This window comes from Tenrec ecaudatus, chromosome 10 (assembly GCF_050624435.1).
Source record: "Tenrec ecaudatus isolate mTenEca1 chromosome 10, mTenEca1.hap1, whole genome shotgun sequence".
Lineage (NCBI taxonomy): Eukaryota > Metazoa > Chordata > Mammalia > Afrosoricida > Tenrecidae > Tenrec > Tenrec ecaudatus.
In genome coordinates, this window is record NC_134539.1 from 25,944,210 (window position 1) to 25,960,637 (window position 16,428).

A 16,428-nucleotide genomic window follows, 5' to 3' on the forward strand; every position below is an offset into this window, starting at 1 on the left:
TCCTTTTATATCTTTATAAATGTGTGGTGTCAATTTTATTACTCTGCTATGGAAATAAACTAACTTGTCCACAACAAACACAAGCAAGCATCTAAAGTCAGTGTCTAAAAAGACCAAAAAGAAAAAAGCCAAGTAGCTGTTGGATCTGTTCTCAGTTCCACAAGAGCTCACACAGCACTGCGAGCCTGCATTTTCCCTTTTATGCGATCTCTCACGTTCTACTCAGTAACTACTGGCAATGAAACACCTTATTATTCGTTTTCATTTATAATTTATTCATTAGTGAACTGCGTAGTTTAGTAATTCTGTTTAACTCAACTCACAAATAAGCTCAACTTTATTATATCAATAGCAAATGAAACTCTGAATCAGGGTAAGTGATCATTTGGGAGCACCGGACAGTCATGGGAAAGAGCAACAGAGAATTAAACAGAGACTTGAGACAGGGACAAAGTAGGGAGTCCTTGTGAACTAAGAAGAATACGACAACACAGAAGCAGAGTCGGGAGTAATGACAGGGAAACCTTAAAAATGAGCGACAATTTCAAGTATTTACTTAAAGCTGCCTAGGTACCTAAGAAAACATTTTATTTCTTCATATACCATGGTCTTAGTTCCCAGGACCCAGGACTCAGGCCAATGCCAGCAGAACAATCAGTTATGCCCTGGCATGAGAACTTAAGCCCTCTACAACATATTAGATACGGTACACACATTTACAAACAACTAATTTATGAAGAACATGTAGCATACAAACCACATATAAAGTGAAAGCACTCACTGTTCAGTCCTAATTTGATACAAAAGTAGTTGTTAGACTCAAAACACAATTTCTGTATACCGAATTTGACCACGACATATTTCTAAAGGGGCAGGAATTTATATTCTTTTTTAAAAATGTAAAAACAGATTACTTTTAACATTTCACTTACAGTACTGCTGTACTTTATTAATAATTTAGTTATTCAATAAAATAGATTATCATTTTAAACAAAAAATATAAATGTGAAGTCACTGTCTAATGCTGTAGATCTTGATTTTTACTTTAAATAGTATAATAGGTGTTTCAAATATATTAGAAGGAAAAAAATCAACCAATACTTACAGAAGCACTAAAACTTATTTGAAAAAAAAAACCAACTTATTTGAAACTCTTACTTACCTGTAAATGGGTCTGAAAAATTGGTGTTCCCAAGCCCCAATGTTTGACCTTTTGTGTTATCAATAATAAACTTAGCCACTTGATCCAAAAACATGGGATTCAAATCGTGCTTCCGCAAAAAGTTGTATGCAGTTAACCAGGGATCGTCACTGGTATTATATGGCAATTTATATGATGGTCCACCTTCATTGACATCAATTGAGAAAACATAATCAAATTCCTTTAATAGGAATATAAAAGGGAAATGAAATTATTATTAACTTACTTGTTCTTATATATTTCAGTGGCATACATAACAGATCATACATTATGCGTTATTTTAACAATTACAACTTAAACATTTTCTAAAATACAATGCTAAAGTCTTCTTTGGCACAAAAAGAATAACATAATATAAAATAGTAAGAAAAATACAAAACAAGCATTTCACTGGGAGAACGTCCGTGGGTTGTGGCTACATATTGGATTTAGGCCCCAGCAGTCTATCTGGTTGATCTCAAAGACGCAGGCATCACAGCTCTCTGAGGTGTCCCTCGTGTCTGACTAAGTGACAGCAAGAGGGCAAGAAGGGACGGAGGCACAGAAGCTCCCTATCCAAAATGAGTAGTTTAGCTAACTAGTAAAAGACAGATAACAGTTCATTTGTCCACTAAGCACAACTCTTTCTACATGGGAATAATAATAATAAAAACCTCCAGACGGACGAAGAGAGCATTCCTTCAAAGCAATGTATTTTTAATATCAAAACACCAAAGAATCCTTTATCAGCATGGGGAAGAGAGAAAATCAAATCTTTAAATGTCTAATGCTTTAAGATATTGGTGATTAGAAAGAGAAATGGACATACTTTCCCTTCATATAAAACTTTTCCAGATGTTTGTTGAGTAGCACCTGATGAGCCAACAACATCACCGATTTTCATCCATCGTTGTTCACTTACACTCCACTGATAGGCTTCGACTCTCTCTCCATCTCTGATTAGACGAGTCTGTCCATCTCGAGTGCCTTAAAAAAACAATTGTGAAAATCAGTTGGAATGCCATAGCAAAACTGAGAAAATAAAAACAGGTAAAAAAAGATTTTATGTTCAAAATGTATAGATAAGAATATATGTGTGTGTGTGTGTGTGTATACACACACACACACCTTGATTTGAAAGAAAAAATTTAGTAGACAAAATCTTTAAAAATATAATTCTACTGAGAAGTACATTCCTAAAAGCAAAATCATGCTTAAAAGGAAACTTTATTTAATATATTTTTAAAATGTGATTCTACTCAGGAGTAACTGGTCCATAGGAAACAAAGCAAATTTTATTCCTGAACATTTCCTGACAACACACTTCATTTCAGTAATGAGTCCTTTAATGAAAGGGCTGCAGAATGAGCCTAACTGCTCTCTCACTCCCACCGCCAGTTCTTCAGTCAACCCTGACAACCCTAGCTGTAAAATGGCACAGTCATTGCTACTCCTTGGTAGAGGCCACCACCATTTCTCCGATTGTTTCCACAGGACTCCCAGTTCTGCTATTAGCCTCCTTAGTCTTAGTCAACACAGGAAACACCAGAATTCTTTCAAAGGGTTAAGAAGATCCTGACACATAGCTCTTCAAAACCCTTCACTTGTAAAACCCAAACCCGCATGGTAGTGCAAAAAGCCAAGTAAAATCTACAGAGCATCCCTCTGACCTCATCTTCTACTATTCTGCCCTGCCTTCTTCTCCTTTGCACTTGCTGTTTATCCTGCCGGTGGCACTTTCACCAGCAGCGTTTGCTTCCTCAGCTCTAAAGGATTTTACTGTTACTGCCTCAGCAAAGCCTCAGTGGCAGCATCAGTTAGCTGCCCTCCAGAGATTCACATTTCCCTTCCACAGGATGGAGTTGTAGCTATCCAGTGTCCCCACACCCCACCACCTCCCTTCATCGTGCAGTTCCATGATGTTACATAACGCAGTAATGGTTAGTGGAATCTGGATGGCGTTATGTACACCAGTTCAAGGCCTCGCCCATCATCCTGCTTCCTGTCTGACAGAATATCATGCTCAAGACGACCTGTGAGCCAAATATGGAAGATGGTGGAGTTTCCATCAACCTGAACATGAGAACTATTCCAAAAGATAAATATACTCTATCAGGCCCTGCCACCAACTGAACTTTAGGCAACAAATGTTTTCCCTACGATGTCATTCACATTTTAAGGTTGATTTATCACAGTAGCAGCACAATTTTCCCAATCATTATCAAAGAACTTAATAACCGATTTATATTTTAATTACTGGTCTTCCCCAGTAACATACAAATTTATGAGATCAATGACTATTGTCCCTTTTGTTATCTGTATTTCCCAGAGCCTAAAACAATGTCTAGCATACAGTAGGCATGTTATTTACTGAATGTCTACATACTGACAAAATGCTACATTTTAAAAAAATTAAGATTCAAATTCTGATATGTCAAATTTTGTTTCAAGATCCTTTAGCATCGTAAGATGTAGTTAGACTCACCAAAAGCCTTTTTATGTGGGTTGTAACAACTGATTTACTATACTTGAAATAAAGATTGAGAAGAGTAAAAGATACAATAGACCCAGTATATATGAAACATTTTTCTAATAAAAGTAAAAAAAATTTTAATGTTGTAGCTGTGAGAAGACTAATATGGTTCAACATTTGTGTCTCTTTAATGACTGCTTTATTAGAAGACAGCTCTAGTATCTTCCCTCTTTCTCAATTCAATCTTTTTTATCACATAGATATGTAGTTGAGAAAGAATGTGAATTTAACAGCTTGTACAGATGACAGTATTCTGCAAGTGGTAGTTTCTTAAAAGTTACAATGTAGAGTCTAAAATCAAGTCAGTGAATTTCTCACATCTCTCACAGCAACACTGATCTCGTACTTTGAGTGTATCTTTTGATCTACATGATTTTTTTTAAACACAATGCACAGGTCTTCTGTGTTCTCACTGATTTTATTACGACTGTCCCTTATGTGTTATGACTCTATCAAACGCCTAGTGGTAGTTACACATTTTTCTTGAAAGCTTGGATTCTACCTTGGACAACAAATACTGTCAGTTGCTTTCCTTAAAGTGACAGGCTTACTTTAGTTATCAAAATATGTCTAAGTCCCATGTAAGACTTAACCCTTCTTTCCAGGGAAAAAGGCATCCCAGGGAAAGCGGGCTGGAGTCCAACCCGCAACGCAAACACCTACACAAGTGCTTTTTCTCGACACACACGACACATTGGCGCAGTTGGGTTTCTGCATTTTGTCGCACAGAGTACCTACAAAAGCACGCACGCGAAGGCCACAGCATCTCCTAGAAGCCCCTGGTGCTATCGCTGATCTGAACGCTAGCGAGCCAGCAGTATCCTGCCCGCTGCTGCGTTGCTTTTGTACAGAAAGTGTCCACGTCACCACAGTGAAAACACAAAAGGCAGCTGAACATTATTATAAACTCAGTTTGACCTCGTGGACACCCTGAAAGACTGTGGTCTTAGGGATCAAAATTGCATCCAATCATTTCACACAATTCAAATGATCCCTAACTCATTCCACAGACATTACTTTATTTAAACTCATTTTTATTTTCAGACTGCACAACTCTCAGAGAACCCAAGCCACCAAAATATGTTCAATGAGTTATTTCTGCATATCTATGAGGTACACTAAAAGTGTTGAAAGATTTTTTAAAAGGTTACTGGTTCTGGGAAGCTTAGATGCACGTCTAAAATATGAGATCAAGCCAAGAACAGTGTTCAAGAGTGATTCTGTGTAACAGTAAGATTTCTCAAAATTCAATACTTGGAAATGAGGACACTATTATTGAATAACTAACAAAACAATCCTTTATACATATATATAAATAAATATTTGAATTACTCTTAACTTTCCAACAGGCTGATAAAATGGCTTTTATTTACTACAAGGTGGACTGAAATATTTACCAGGTTCATTCAAATGTTCTCTCCCAGGAAGTTGCTCAGCATTAATGTCCCCCAAATCACCAGTTTTGGATTCAATGGTTGCCTGTGCAAGTTCTTTTTCAAAAGCCTTAATTTCCTCAACACTTGCTGTCCGGTCCTCTGATTCTGTAAAGACTCTAATAATACCATCACTATAAAGAAAGACACAAGATTTAAAAAGGCATTGCTATAGTCCATTAGCATGACCACACCTGAATGATCAAAGAAAACAATCATCTACCTGCATTTGAAAATATGAGAGATGTTATTACGTACTAACTGCTGAGTATTATCACTATGCTGACTTCAGCATTCTGCACCCTCTTTTATGATCTAAAGTAATGTAGAGGATGAAAAGGCTGATTAAAGGAGAAGTAGTCTACTTTTTTTTATCAACTAACACAATCCTTGGTCCAGATGCTGGTAGTAACCTAGTTTTCTAACCATTCTCCAATATCCTCTCACAAACAAAAGCACTCACACCACCTTTCAAGTCAAACACAAAAGTTGTTCTAACGCTCCATTTCCAGACCACCATCATGCACACTCTGACACGGACAACAAGCTCCCTATAAACTACTGCTTGAATTTCACCATTCTGATTCCCTTCTATGACCTACTGATGGCATCTCGGCGCACTATGCAGTTTGTAACTGCTCAATCGTTAGTGCTTACAGTCTGCTGCCTCGGAGGATAGGGGTTTTGTCACTCAGCTTTTGTAGTTGTGCACAGATCTTCACCTTCGGTCTCAGTTTTTACACTAGGCTCCAGTGTAACTGCGTGTGACCACAGCCATGAGTGTCACTTACCATCATGCAGATCCCAGAAATCTAAAAGCAGTACCACCTGCTGCTCCAAACCAAGACTCTACCTCCCCATCCCACCCTCTAAACAGAGACACCCCCTTACCAAATGTTTAAAGCTTTACCCTTCTCTTTTATACCCTTTCCAATCATATTCCCTCTTAATTAGTATCTCATTTGATTCTTTCTTAACTGTCATCGTGGTTGGGCTACTAGTTCCTAACTCTACAAACTTCCAGCAGGTGATTTCTAGTTTGTTTACATGCCCACTGTCATCACTGGCTAAATCCAACCCACATATTTAATTTGATAATCCATAGGTTCCGCTCGCACCGTTCTTTGCCCAAGAATTACAATAAGGCTTTAACCTGAACTCCAAAACTCAAATATTCCTGGCACTCAAAGCTCTCCAGCAGGAAGCTCCATTCTGTCGGAACAGCCTCACTACTCACTAGTGCCCAGTCTGCGTCCCCCACGTTCTCTCATCTCCTGTATGTAGGCTCTGCTTTCCGTGCTACACCTCTGCTACACGGCTCGGACAGCAATTCCCATTTCCCTTCCCACCCATAACCTGCACATCGAGTTCAAAGTCCTCTTCCCCAGGAAGCGTTCCTCAGTCAATCTCTACTTCTTTAATTTTCTTTGAATTCAACAATTCTATTTCAAAAACTACAGGAACATATTAGTGCGATGTATATCTTTAGTATAAAACTGTTATGCCTATTAGTGTTTGTTCACTGACAAACACAGCCTTCCCAGTTCATCCAAAATCCCTCGTAGTGTATCCCCACACATTCTAACTCCACTGCCAGACAGAGTGGAGCTGCACCACAGGTCTCCAAAGCTGTGATCTTTACGAAAGCAGACTGCCGCAGCTTTCTCCTGCAGAGCAGCTCGTAGGTTTGAACTGCTGATCTCTTTCAGTGAAACTACCGCGCCACCAGGGGCCCTTCCTAGTGTCCACCCAATAACCTAGACATGCAATTAATGATTCACTGCGATTTGAATACCTCGCACCAACCACGATGTCCCCGTTGTCCAGCACACAGCAGCACCATACAGACTGAGCTGGAAGGCGAATTGTTTGAGCACACTCCCCGTGTTTCCAGACTCTCAGAGATCTGTCTTCTGCGGTTGTCACAAAATCTACACGGTATGAACACAGAAAAGCCTGGTTAGAATTCAGAACACTTATACTCAACAAACATGTTTCTAACCTCGAAGCAAGTTAAAAGAACAGTTTTAAATTTCATATATTGGTGATCTACACCAGGTGAAACTTCAAATATCACAACTTATATACATTTCACAGCATTCCTGGCACCAACAAATAAAACAACTTTCCTCAGATATCCAAAATCTTTTCAAATACAATCATCTAATCTGAATTAATACCAGACTTACAAAACAATTTCTTCCTGTAGGAAAACGACACTTTTTAAATTAAGATACTAAATTTACTTAAGCAGTAAGTCTTCCTCCTCCCACTTAAAGATGCAAAATTGCTCAACACAAATATTGAAATACAAAGCATGGTATCTTACCTTTACAATTTGGAAAGACAGATATGCTATAAATATAATTGGTATGGCCATAATATACTTCAAGACACTCGCCAGTGATTTGCCACCTTCTAATACTAGCATCATTTGCACAGGAGAGAAATTCCGTTTCGCTCAAAATCGCTAAACCTCTTACGCAGTCTTCGTGTCCTGGGTCAAAAAAGAATGTTATTCATTAAAATTGATTATTTGGATGGCAGTTCTATGTATCCCAAGAATATTATCAAATGTATCACTGAGTAGTTAAAACTGACTTTCAATTACAAGAATTCATTATTTTTCTTGGAAAAATCCAGAAACCAAAATTACGGTTGATAACATTTGAAAAATTAATCCTGGCAAGTTATTTTATATTTACCATATCTTCTTCACACTACTTCTTAAAACTCTCCTGCAGTGCAGCAAATTATTTAATATAGCTCTTCTAACCAAATCTTTGAAACTCTCCTGAAATGATTTTTCCCTGGTTGGTGAGAAGGGAGGTAGAAACTGATAGGACTGTGATTCAGCTGTGAGTAATTGTTAACAGGGGGAATCTCATTACAACTAAAAGAATCAGGAATCTCATCCTTTGAGAAACCTGAGTCTTCTAAATGCAGATCAGAGAAGCAAATGAGAGGTAGCAGAGGAGTTGGAATGGTAGAACCAGGAGCCAAAGCATAAGGCCAAACGGTGAGCGTTCTAGCCCACAGAGCAAGCAAAACTGAGTGTCTTGGGCAGGAGGCTGGTTTGTGCAGTGGGTACTTAATTAGTTGAGCCTGATTTGTTAATTCAAGGAGCTGGGGGTAAGGCTTGTGACAAAGTATTGTGCCCTTTGAGCATTTATTTGCAGCCCCCAAAAGAGTTTTGTAACATTACCTGAGCAGGGGAAGGGCCAAGGGGTCATGTAGATGAAGAGGCCAAAGATCAGAGAGATGTCTCCCAACAAACATGTCTGAGAAGAGGCTGCTCTGTCTGAATAATTGCATCCTGAACATTTATCATCTGTTAGCTTCCTTAATCAAGCCCCGGATTCTAAGTACTCCCTGTGAGTTCTGTGAGGCCACTGCAATGAATGCCTTAGCCAGGGAAAGAGTAGAAAGTGCTGTGCGGGAAAGAGATGGTATCAGAGTAGTAAGAGGGGGGACAGTGGAGACAGGTCTGCCCTCAGCCTCCTGGCAATCAGCCTTGGGCACCTGATGCTGACGATAGTGATAGTGATCCCCCCCCACCCCGTGTAGTGGGAGCAGGTTAGATAGCACCACCAATTCTTTCCACAGCTCCACAAACAGGATTTTCACTGCAACAATGTATCTGCGTATTTTCCAACCTTTTCTCCCCAATAAATGTAATTTAAAACTACACAATATTCACTACAGTAGAAATATATAAAAAAGAATTTCCTACTTTCAAGATAAGCCAAAGTAGTGCTGAGCTTTCAAGGAAAAAAACAAAAATGGTAGCTACCTCACAAACAAACCTGTGCTCTTAGGATTAGGAAGCAGTAGATACTTCGGTGTACAACAAAAACAAGCATTAAAGTTGTTATTAAACAATGCACACCAGTATAAATAAACATACAAAACGATGCTTTCCTGTATAAACGAAGGTGATAAAGCTATGCTTGGATGTTTCAGGATGAAATATTAAAGTGACACCAAAGACCTAACTGTGTAAAACAAGTTACCACTTAAAATTATGCCAAAACTATCGAATGGCGTACAGATAACCTCTTCCACAAATGGTGTTCAATAAATCTCCATATGGAGAAGAATGAAACTGGACTCCTATTTCTCCCCATGTACAAAAACGAACTAGATCAGTGGTTCTCAACCTTCCTAATACTGGGACCCTTTGATACAGTTCCTCATGTTGTGGTGACCCCCGAACCATAAAATTATTTTAGTTGTAACTAAATTAACTGTAATTTTGCTACTGTTATGAATCGGGAGACCCCTGTCAAAGTGTCGTTCAACCTCCAAAGGGGTCACGACCCACAGGTTGAGAACTGATGCTCTTGCTGGATTAAAGACCTAAATGAAAAGTCCAAAGGGATGAGGACCATAGATGAGAAAACTGGAACAAATTAAGGGCCCGATAGCAGAGCACACAGACCACCAATGTAACAAAGGAGGCACAGTGGGAGGCAAAATAGATGGCTGCGATCTACTAAAAATAAGTCACTTCTACACAGCAAGACTTCACCAAGAAAGCGAAAGGAAAGCCCACACACTGGCCACATTTTATTACCAATCACATAATGGACAAGGATCTAATTATCCAAATTTATAGAATTCTATAATATCTCAATAAGAGTATAGAAAAACGACCCAGTTAAAAACTGGGCGAAAGATATGAACAGGGAGTTCATCATAAATGATACTCAGTGGGTGAAGAGAGACAAAGGACAGTGTAAGACATGAAATAATATATAATTGATCAAGGATTCACAAGGGTGGGGGGAGGGAGGAGCAAAAAGAGAAGCTGACACCAAGGGCTCAAGTAGAAGGACACTGTTTGGAAATGTTGGTGGCATCCTATGTACACGTGTGCTTAAAACCACTGAATGATGGATTATTATAGGATTTGTGAGAGCCCCAAATAAAATGATTAATAAGAAATGGCAATTGAAACACACATGAAAAGAAACTAATGGTCACTAGCCATGCAGGAGATGCAACTTAAAAGGATGTTAAATATTATCTGTCAGAAAAGTTACCACTCAACCAAGTGACCCAAACACATTGAAACAATGTAGTTTCAAATATACGTTTCAAACACCCACAACTTTTAAGAAAAGAAAATCTGAGCAAAATCATAAATGGATATTATAAGAGCTGCCAACTCTGAACTTACCTGTGAAGTTCCTCTCACATCTTCCAGCCTTCCACAGCTTGATGGTTTTGTCAGCAGATCCAGTCAGCATCAATCCCTGTTCAGGCAGTATCTTTACTGCCCACACTGCAGCTGTATGGCCCTGGGAGTACAATGGGGATCAGTATAAGTTGCCCCCAATGTGTCCCATTAAGTCTTACCTAGAATATCCACAGAGAACTACATACCTGTAAGGTCATCATGCATTTGTCATTCAGCCAGACTTTGGCAGTGGTGTCCCACGAGCCACTAAGTAATGTCCCAAATTTTCCAGACGAAAGACTACACACTGGGAAATAAAGAATCATTTGTTAAAACATGTTCAGCTTTGCCAGTCACTAAAGCACTAAAGTTTTAGAAACACTTGATGAAGTGACCATACCTAGGCCAATCAAGGCTAAATTCAAAGGAGATGCAGCAGAGTGCAGAACACAGTCCAGAGCAGACTCTGGTGCCGCACAACCTGGGTATCTATCTTGGCTGTGCCACCATAAGGACATTACTGAGCCTGCCTGCATAATGACGACCAGCATTAAGTTGCCTACAGCCCTAAGAAATGACTAAGATCATGAAAATGATTTTGAAGTTCTTCTTATATGGTTTATTTAGGACAACTTTAAGATGATAGAAAGGGAGTGTCAAGTTAAATGCTCAACAGTCATAGAATGGCAAACTAAAGATACTTCTATTTTCAATGTAAATTATATTGGGAGGGGACTTCAAAAATTTTATGGGAAAATTGAACTAATAAGATATTTCCACAAACTTTTTGAAGCTCCCTGTATAGGCTAAAAATATGAAAGATTGTCTAAAAACAGAGACTAAGCTCCAGTTACTCTAACAGAGTAAATCCATAAATAGATACTAGTATTAAAATACTTTTCTTAAAATGGTAAGATTAACAGCAAAACCGAATATGCTATAATTCAAATACCCAGAGGGAGGGAGAATTAGAAGCAAAGTGGCAAGGCCCAGGGAACTTCCACAACACTCAGTAGCCAGTCAAGTACACGGTGGAGACATGAAAAATGTGGAGCGTGAAAGCTTGTATACCACACAGTGAAATTCGTGTATAAACCGATTCGGATTATACGCTGATCCGATTTATACAAGGGTCAGTGTTATGAATGGATGTCATGTGGTCAAGCCCGACTAACAAAAGGAGGAAATCTCATGATGCCTGACATAGAGTTAATAGCAAAGTGGGTTCGAGATGCATGGGAAGACATTCCAGAAGACATGGTGCGACGTGCCTTCCAGAAATGTAGTATTAGTAATGTTATGGATGGCAGTGAAGACTGCGCTTTGTATGAAAATGATAGCAGTAATGGCGATGACGGTGATCTCAGTGAGGACAGCGTCTATGATGACCTCACACCAGCTGAAGCTCTGCATTGGGATACGGATGATGATGAGGAATCCAGTTTTGAAGGGTTTTAATTCTTTGAATTTTAGCTTGGTTGCTGATTGAACTTAGGGAACAATACTCTTAAGGTATCATTGTTTTTGTTGAACCTATTTTCCACTTACTGTGCTGGTTTACTAATATCAAATGACTTGTCCTTTTATTTATGTTTTTATTTAAAATAAATATTTAAATACATTACCCCACTAATGACTTAATTTTTAGTAATTTTATTTTCATTTGTTTTGGTTATTGAAACTCACCAATAGCTTCTACATTTTCCACCCTAAGCTTATATTCGAGTCAATCAGTTTTTCTGGTTTCCCAAGTAATAATTAGTTACCTTGGCTTATACTCGGGTCAGTTTATATTTGAGTATATACTGTTATCTCTTCCTCCAATCTAGAGTAAGGCAACTACATCCAAATCTACCGCAAGAGACTAAGGACTAATCTCTGGAGGACATGAAGACAAGTCTCCAGGCTCAGATGACCAGACATAAGCAAGGGATGGAAGAAGGGGCCCTTGTCAGCACAGGGAAAAGTAAGTGGAAGGTCTACACCCTGAATTGTGGTCCTACAGCCTCCGGCACGCACACATCAGCTACCCTACACCCCTCCAGCAGAAGCAAGGAAAGTTTTTCTCTAGAGGAATGCATAGTGTGAAAGATTTCCAGATACTAATGTGGAGCAGAGTGTCTCCCGCCTAAAAGGCCAAGTCATCAGTTGGTCATCTTTTAAGCCCCATCTTCCAACTGCCAAGTTGCTATCAATTTGATTCTGACTCATAATAATAGTATTTTATAGAGAAGAATTCTTCCAGAGGGTTCTCTTGAACATAATCTTTACAGAGGGGATCACCACAGATAAACCCCTCAGGACCAACCAAAGGGAGCAGTGGTACTGGAAGGGTAAGGGTAGAGGGTAGAGGGGGAGTAAGGGGGAACCGATCACAATGATCGATGTATGGCACCCATCCCAGGGGGATGGACAGAAAAGTGGGTGAAATGTAACAGCAGTTGGTGTAAAACATGACAAAAGAAATAATAATTTAAAAATTATAAAGGGGGCTTGGGGGAGGAAGGGAGGATGGGGGATGGAGGAAGGAAATGAGGAGCTGGTGGCAGGGGCTCAAGTAGAAAGGAAATGTTTTGAAAAAGATAACTTATGTAAAGATGTGTTTGACAAAATGGATATATATATATGGATTGTGGTAAGAGCCGTAGGAGCCCTCAATAAAATAAAATAATTTTAAATGGGGGGGAGGGGGGGTTGCCAAGCCTATTTCTCATGATGCCACTAGACGGGCGGTGGTAGCTGTTGTCGAGTGCCAGTAAGTTGGTTCTGACTCCCAGCGGCCCTATGAACAGAATTAAACACTGCCCTGTCCTGCCCTATCCTTACAATTGTTCTTATAGCCGAGCCTATTGTCACAGTCATCTGCGTCACTCAAGGACCCCAGCTCCACTGACAAAGGCTAAAAACCTGTCAATAGACTTTATCTTTTATTCTTAAATGAACATCATAGTGATATGGTGGTTAAGCGCTCGGTCCCTAACTGAAAGGTCAGTGGTTCAAACCCAACAAGAGCATTATAAGAGAAACATGTGGCATTCTGCTTCATAGATTAGTCTAGAAATCTATACAGCCCTGATGGCAATGGAGTTGGATTTCTCCTTAAATATGTACAGCTGATCTAAGATGGTCAACCATGTGAAAAAAGCCTTCCCCAACATGAATTAAGAAGACTTCAATCAGTAAAATCCAAAATCATGGGAAATTCTACAGCTCAAATAATTCTACAGCTCAAATAATCTTGTTGCGCCTACTACCTGTTTCTGTGCTTCCTAAACCACTCCAGATACATAAGAAAAAAAAATCTATGTACACACTACACAGATCAAGCATGTCATTTTATGACTGGGCTATAAAAAGGTAGGAGAATTACACATGATCTTTTGATGTAAAGTTTTTAAAGCCCCTTCATATAATGAAGACATATTAAAGCATAATATACCCAGGAATACATATCACAGAAAAAAATATTCAAAATAATATATATTCTAATGATATGAAAGTCCTAAAGACAACAACTTCTCTGTTTTCAGTTTGCTGCATAAATACAGATATGAGACGCAAAAGACAGAGAAATAGCACAAAGGAGTCTCGCACAAGAGTTGAAAATCCAAAAGCAAAAAGTACAATTATTAATTCAGTGCCTATACGCCTTTTAACAAAACACTTTTACATATATGAAGAAGTCAACCTTTACGGGCATAACATTTTTCCAGAAAACTTACAAAATTAAAATGATTTGAAAAGGTTTCTACCATCTAGCTGTAAGTAAAACAGAGCAAAGTAAAATTTGAGAAGATAGTTAAGAATTTTACTTTTAGAGTCTGGAACCTCCACAATAGAAGGATATCAAACCACGGTACTCACCAGTATTCTTATGACCCTTCAGTATATACAGTGGCGCTGGGCTGTCCAGTGAGAAAATGCAAATGTTGTGGTCATTTCCTCCAGTGGCGATTAGTCCATGAGGGTAGCTGTCACTTGCTGGTATGATGCATACACAGGACACAAAATTGGAGTGGCCACTCATACAGTGCATTTCTGTGAAGCCCCTGTTAGGACTGGAGATCAACAATATGGTGAAAATGAACAACAAGGGTTCCCTTATTAAAACCTAGCATTACTGTCAAAGAAACATTTATTTTATTTAATGGTGAAGCTGCACTTGAGAACACATACAATTTATAAAATGTATTATTTTAAATTAAACATGAAATTGCTGATTTACATTGTTGCTAGTGAAATTTATATTAGTTTAGCAGCTGTTTAATAAGTGGCTATTTGAAAACAGCTTGCTAATTATTAGAAAGAACTAGGAAGAAGGGAGGGAAACAGTGAGTGGCTTCTTTTCATCTTCAGCGACGGTTACCACAAAATCTATGCTTAGTGAAAACACAAGCACTAAAGATGAGGGAACTCAGTTTCATTAAACTAAGCACAGTGAAGACATTTTCACACTATGAAACATCAGCAGTACTATTAGCATAGCACATATATATATAAATATGTGCAATATCAATCACTCTCCACATGCAACGAGGGACTCAATAGAGAGGGAAATGGCAATGGCTATGCCAGGGACACATGATACATGTCAGTCACTTAGCTCCACAGCCTCACTTAGGGCACGTCAAGCAGTTATGATAGACTACGTGAAGGCACTAGGTTGGCTACAGAGAGATATAAAAAAGCACACCCCATACCCCAAACCCACGCTGAACCAGGAGCTCAGTCTACTTAAAGGAGATAGGGCACATAAAGAGACAGGAAGACTCCCAGATAGGCTGAATGTATCTAATTTTTGTTCCTGTTCTAAACCCCACCCAAAGTCTTCTATTGGATTCAATAGTAAGCATATACGTTACACACACCTGAAACAAAATATATTGATTGTAGTCAATTCTGACTCAGGGCCACCCTATACGACTGTGTAGAAGCGCCCCTGGGGATTTCTGAGACTGCAAGTCTTTACAGGAGTAGAAAGCCTCATCTTCCTCTCTTAGAGCAGCTGGTGATTTGCAACTGCTAACCTGAACGTAATCAACTCAGTTCATAACCACTATGCCACCAGGGCACCTCTGAGATACACGCATATGCACATATAAAACCAAACCCACTGCTCTACAGTCCAGTCTGACTAAAGACAATCTAATATATATCTATATACAAAAGTGAGCCCCAAGAATTTTGTGGAAAATGAAAACAAGATTTCCCCCCCCAAAATTTCTGAAGTCCTCATGTGTGTATATACATACATACATACATACATACATGGTGTGTATGACTGTGTGTGTGTGTGTGTGTGTGTGAGAAAAGGAGGAGAGGCGGAGGGAGGGGAGAAGTAAAGGAAGGGAAACCGCTTTAAGACAGGCATGAGTGCACAGGCCATGGAGACAGTGGGGAGAGAACAGGAACACAAATCTGAATACTGACACTTGAAAGAAAAATAATAAAGGTCTAAGCTGGCGGGTCTCAACCTTCCTAATGTTGCAACCCTTTAAATACAGTTCCTCCTGTTGTGGTGACCACCCCAACCATAAAATTATTTTCGTTACTTCGTAACTGTAATTAAAATAAATCATTTTCTTGGGGGCTCATACAACTCTTATCACAATCCATACATCCATTGTCATGCACATTTGTTGCCATCATTCTCAAAACATTTGCTTTCTACTTGAGCCCTTGGCATCAGCTCATTTTGCCCCCTCCCTCCTTGCTACCCCCTCCCTCATGAACACTTGATAATTCATAAATTGTTATTGTCATATCTTAAACTGTCAGACATCTCTCTTCACCGATTTTTCTGTTGTCCATTCCCCAGGGAGAGGGTTATATGTAGATCCTTGTAATCAGTTCCCCCTTTCTACCCCACCTTCCCTCCACCCTCCCGGTATCACCACTCTCACCACTGGTCTTGAAGGGATCATCTGTCCTGGATTCCCTGTTTCCAGTTCTTATCTGTACCAGTGTACATCCTTTGGTCTAGCCAGATTTGTAAGATAGAATTGGGATCATGATAGTGCTGGGGGGGGGGCGGGACATTTAGGAACTAGAAGAAAGTTGCATGTTTTATCATTGCTACACTGCACCTGACTGGCTCGTC

At 39.3% G+C, this 16,428-nt stretch overlaps 1 protein-coding gene across 2 annotated transcripts in view; it reads right to left on the bottom strand.

Moving 5' to 3' along the window:
* The window catches only part of PLAA (phospholipase A2 activating protein), a 45,180-nt gene that overhangs the window by 13,412 nt on the left and 15,340 nt on the right, over positions 1 to 16,428 (bottom strand). For both annotated transcript variants that reach the window (XM_075560005.1, XM_075560004.1), the window contains exons 2-9: positions 14,193 to 14,386; positions 10,535 to 10,635; positions 10,329 to 10,449; positions 7,476 to 7,643; positions 6,942 to 7,077; positions 5,111 to 5,280; positions 2,010 to 2,167; positions 1,163 to 1,382 (exon numbers count right to left, since the gene is read on the bottom strand). In XM_075560005.1, the coding sequence (XP_075416120.1) occupies positions 1,163 to 1,382; positions 2,010 to 2,167; positions 5,111 to 5,280; positions 6,942 to 7,077; positions 7,476 to 7,643; positions 10,329 to 10,449; positions 10,535 to 10,635; positions 14,193 to 14,386 (1,268 nt within the window). The remainder of the gene's footprint in view (positions 1 to 1,162; positions 1,383 to 2,009; positions 2,168 to 5,110; positions 5,281 to 6,941; positions 7,078 to 7,475; positions 7,644 to 10,328; positions 10,450 to 10,534; positions 10,636 to 14,192; positions 14,387 to 16,428) is intronic.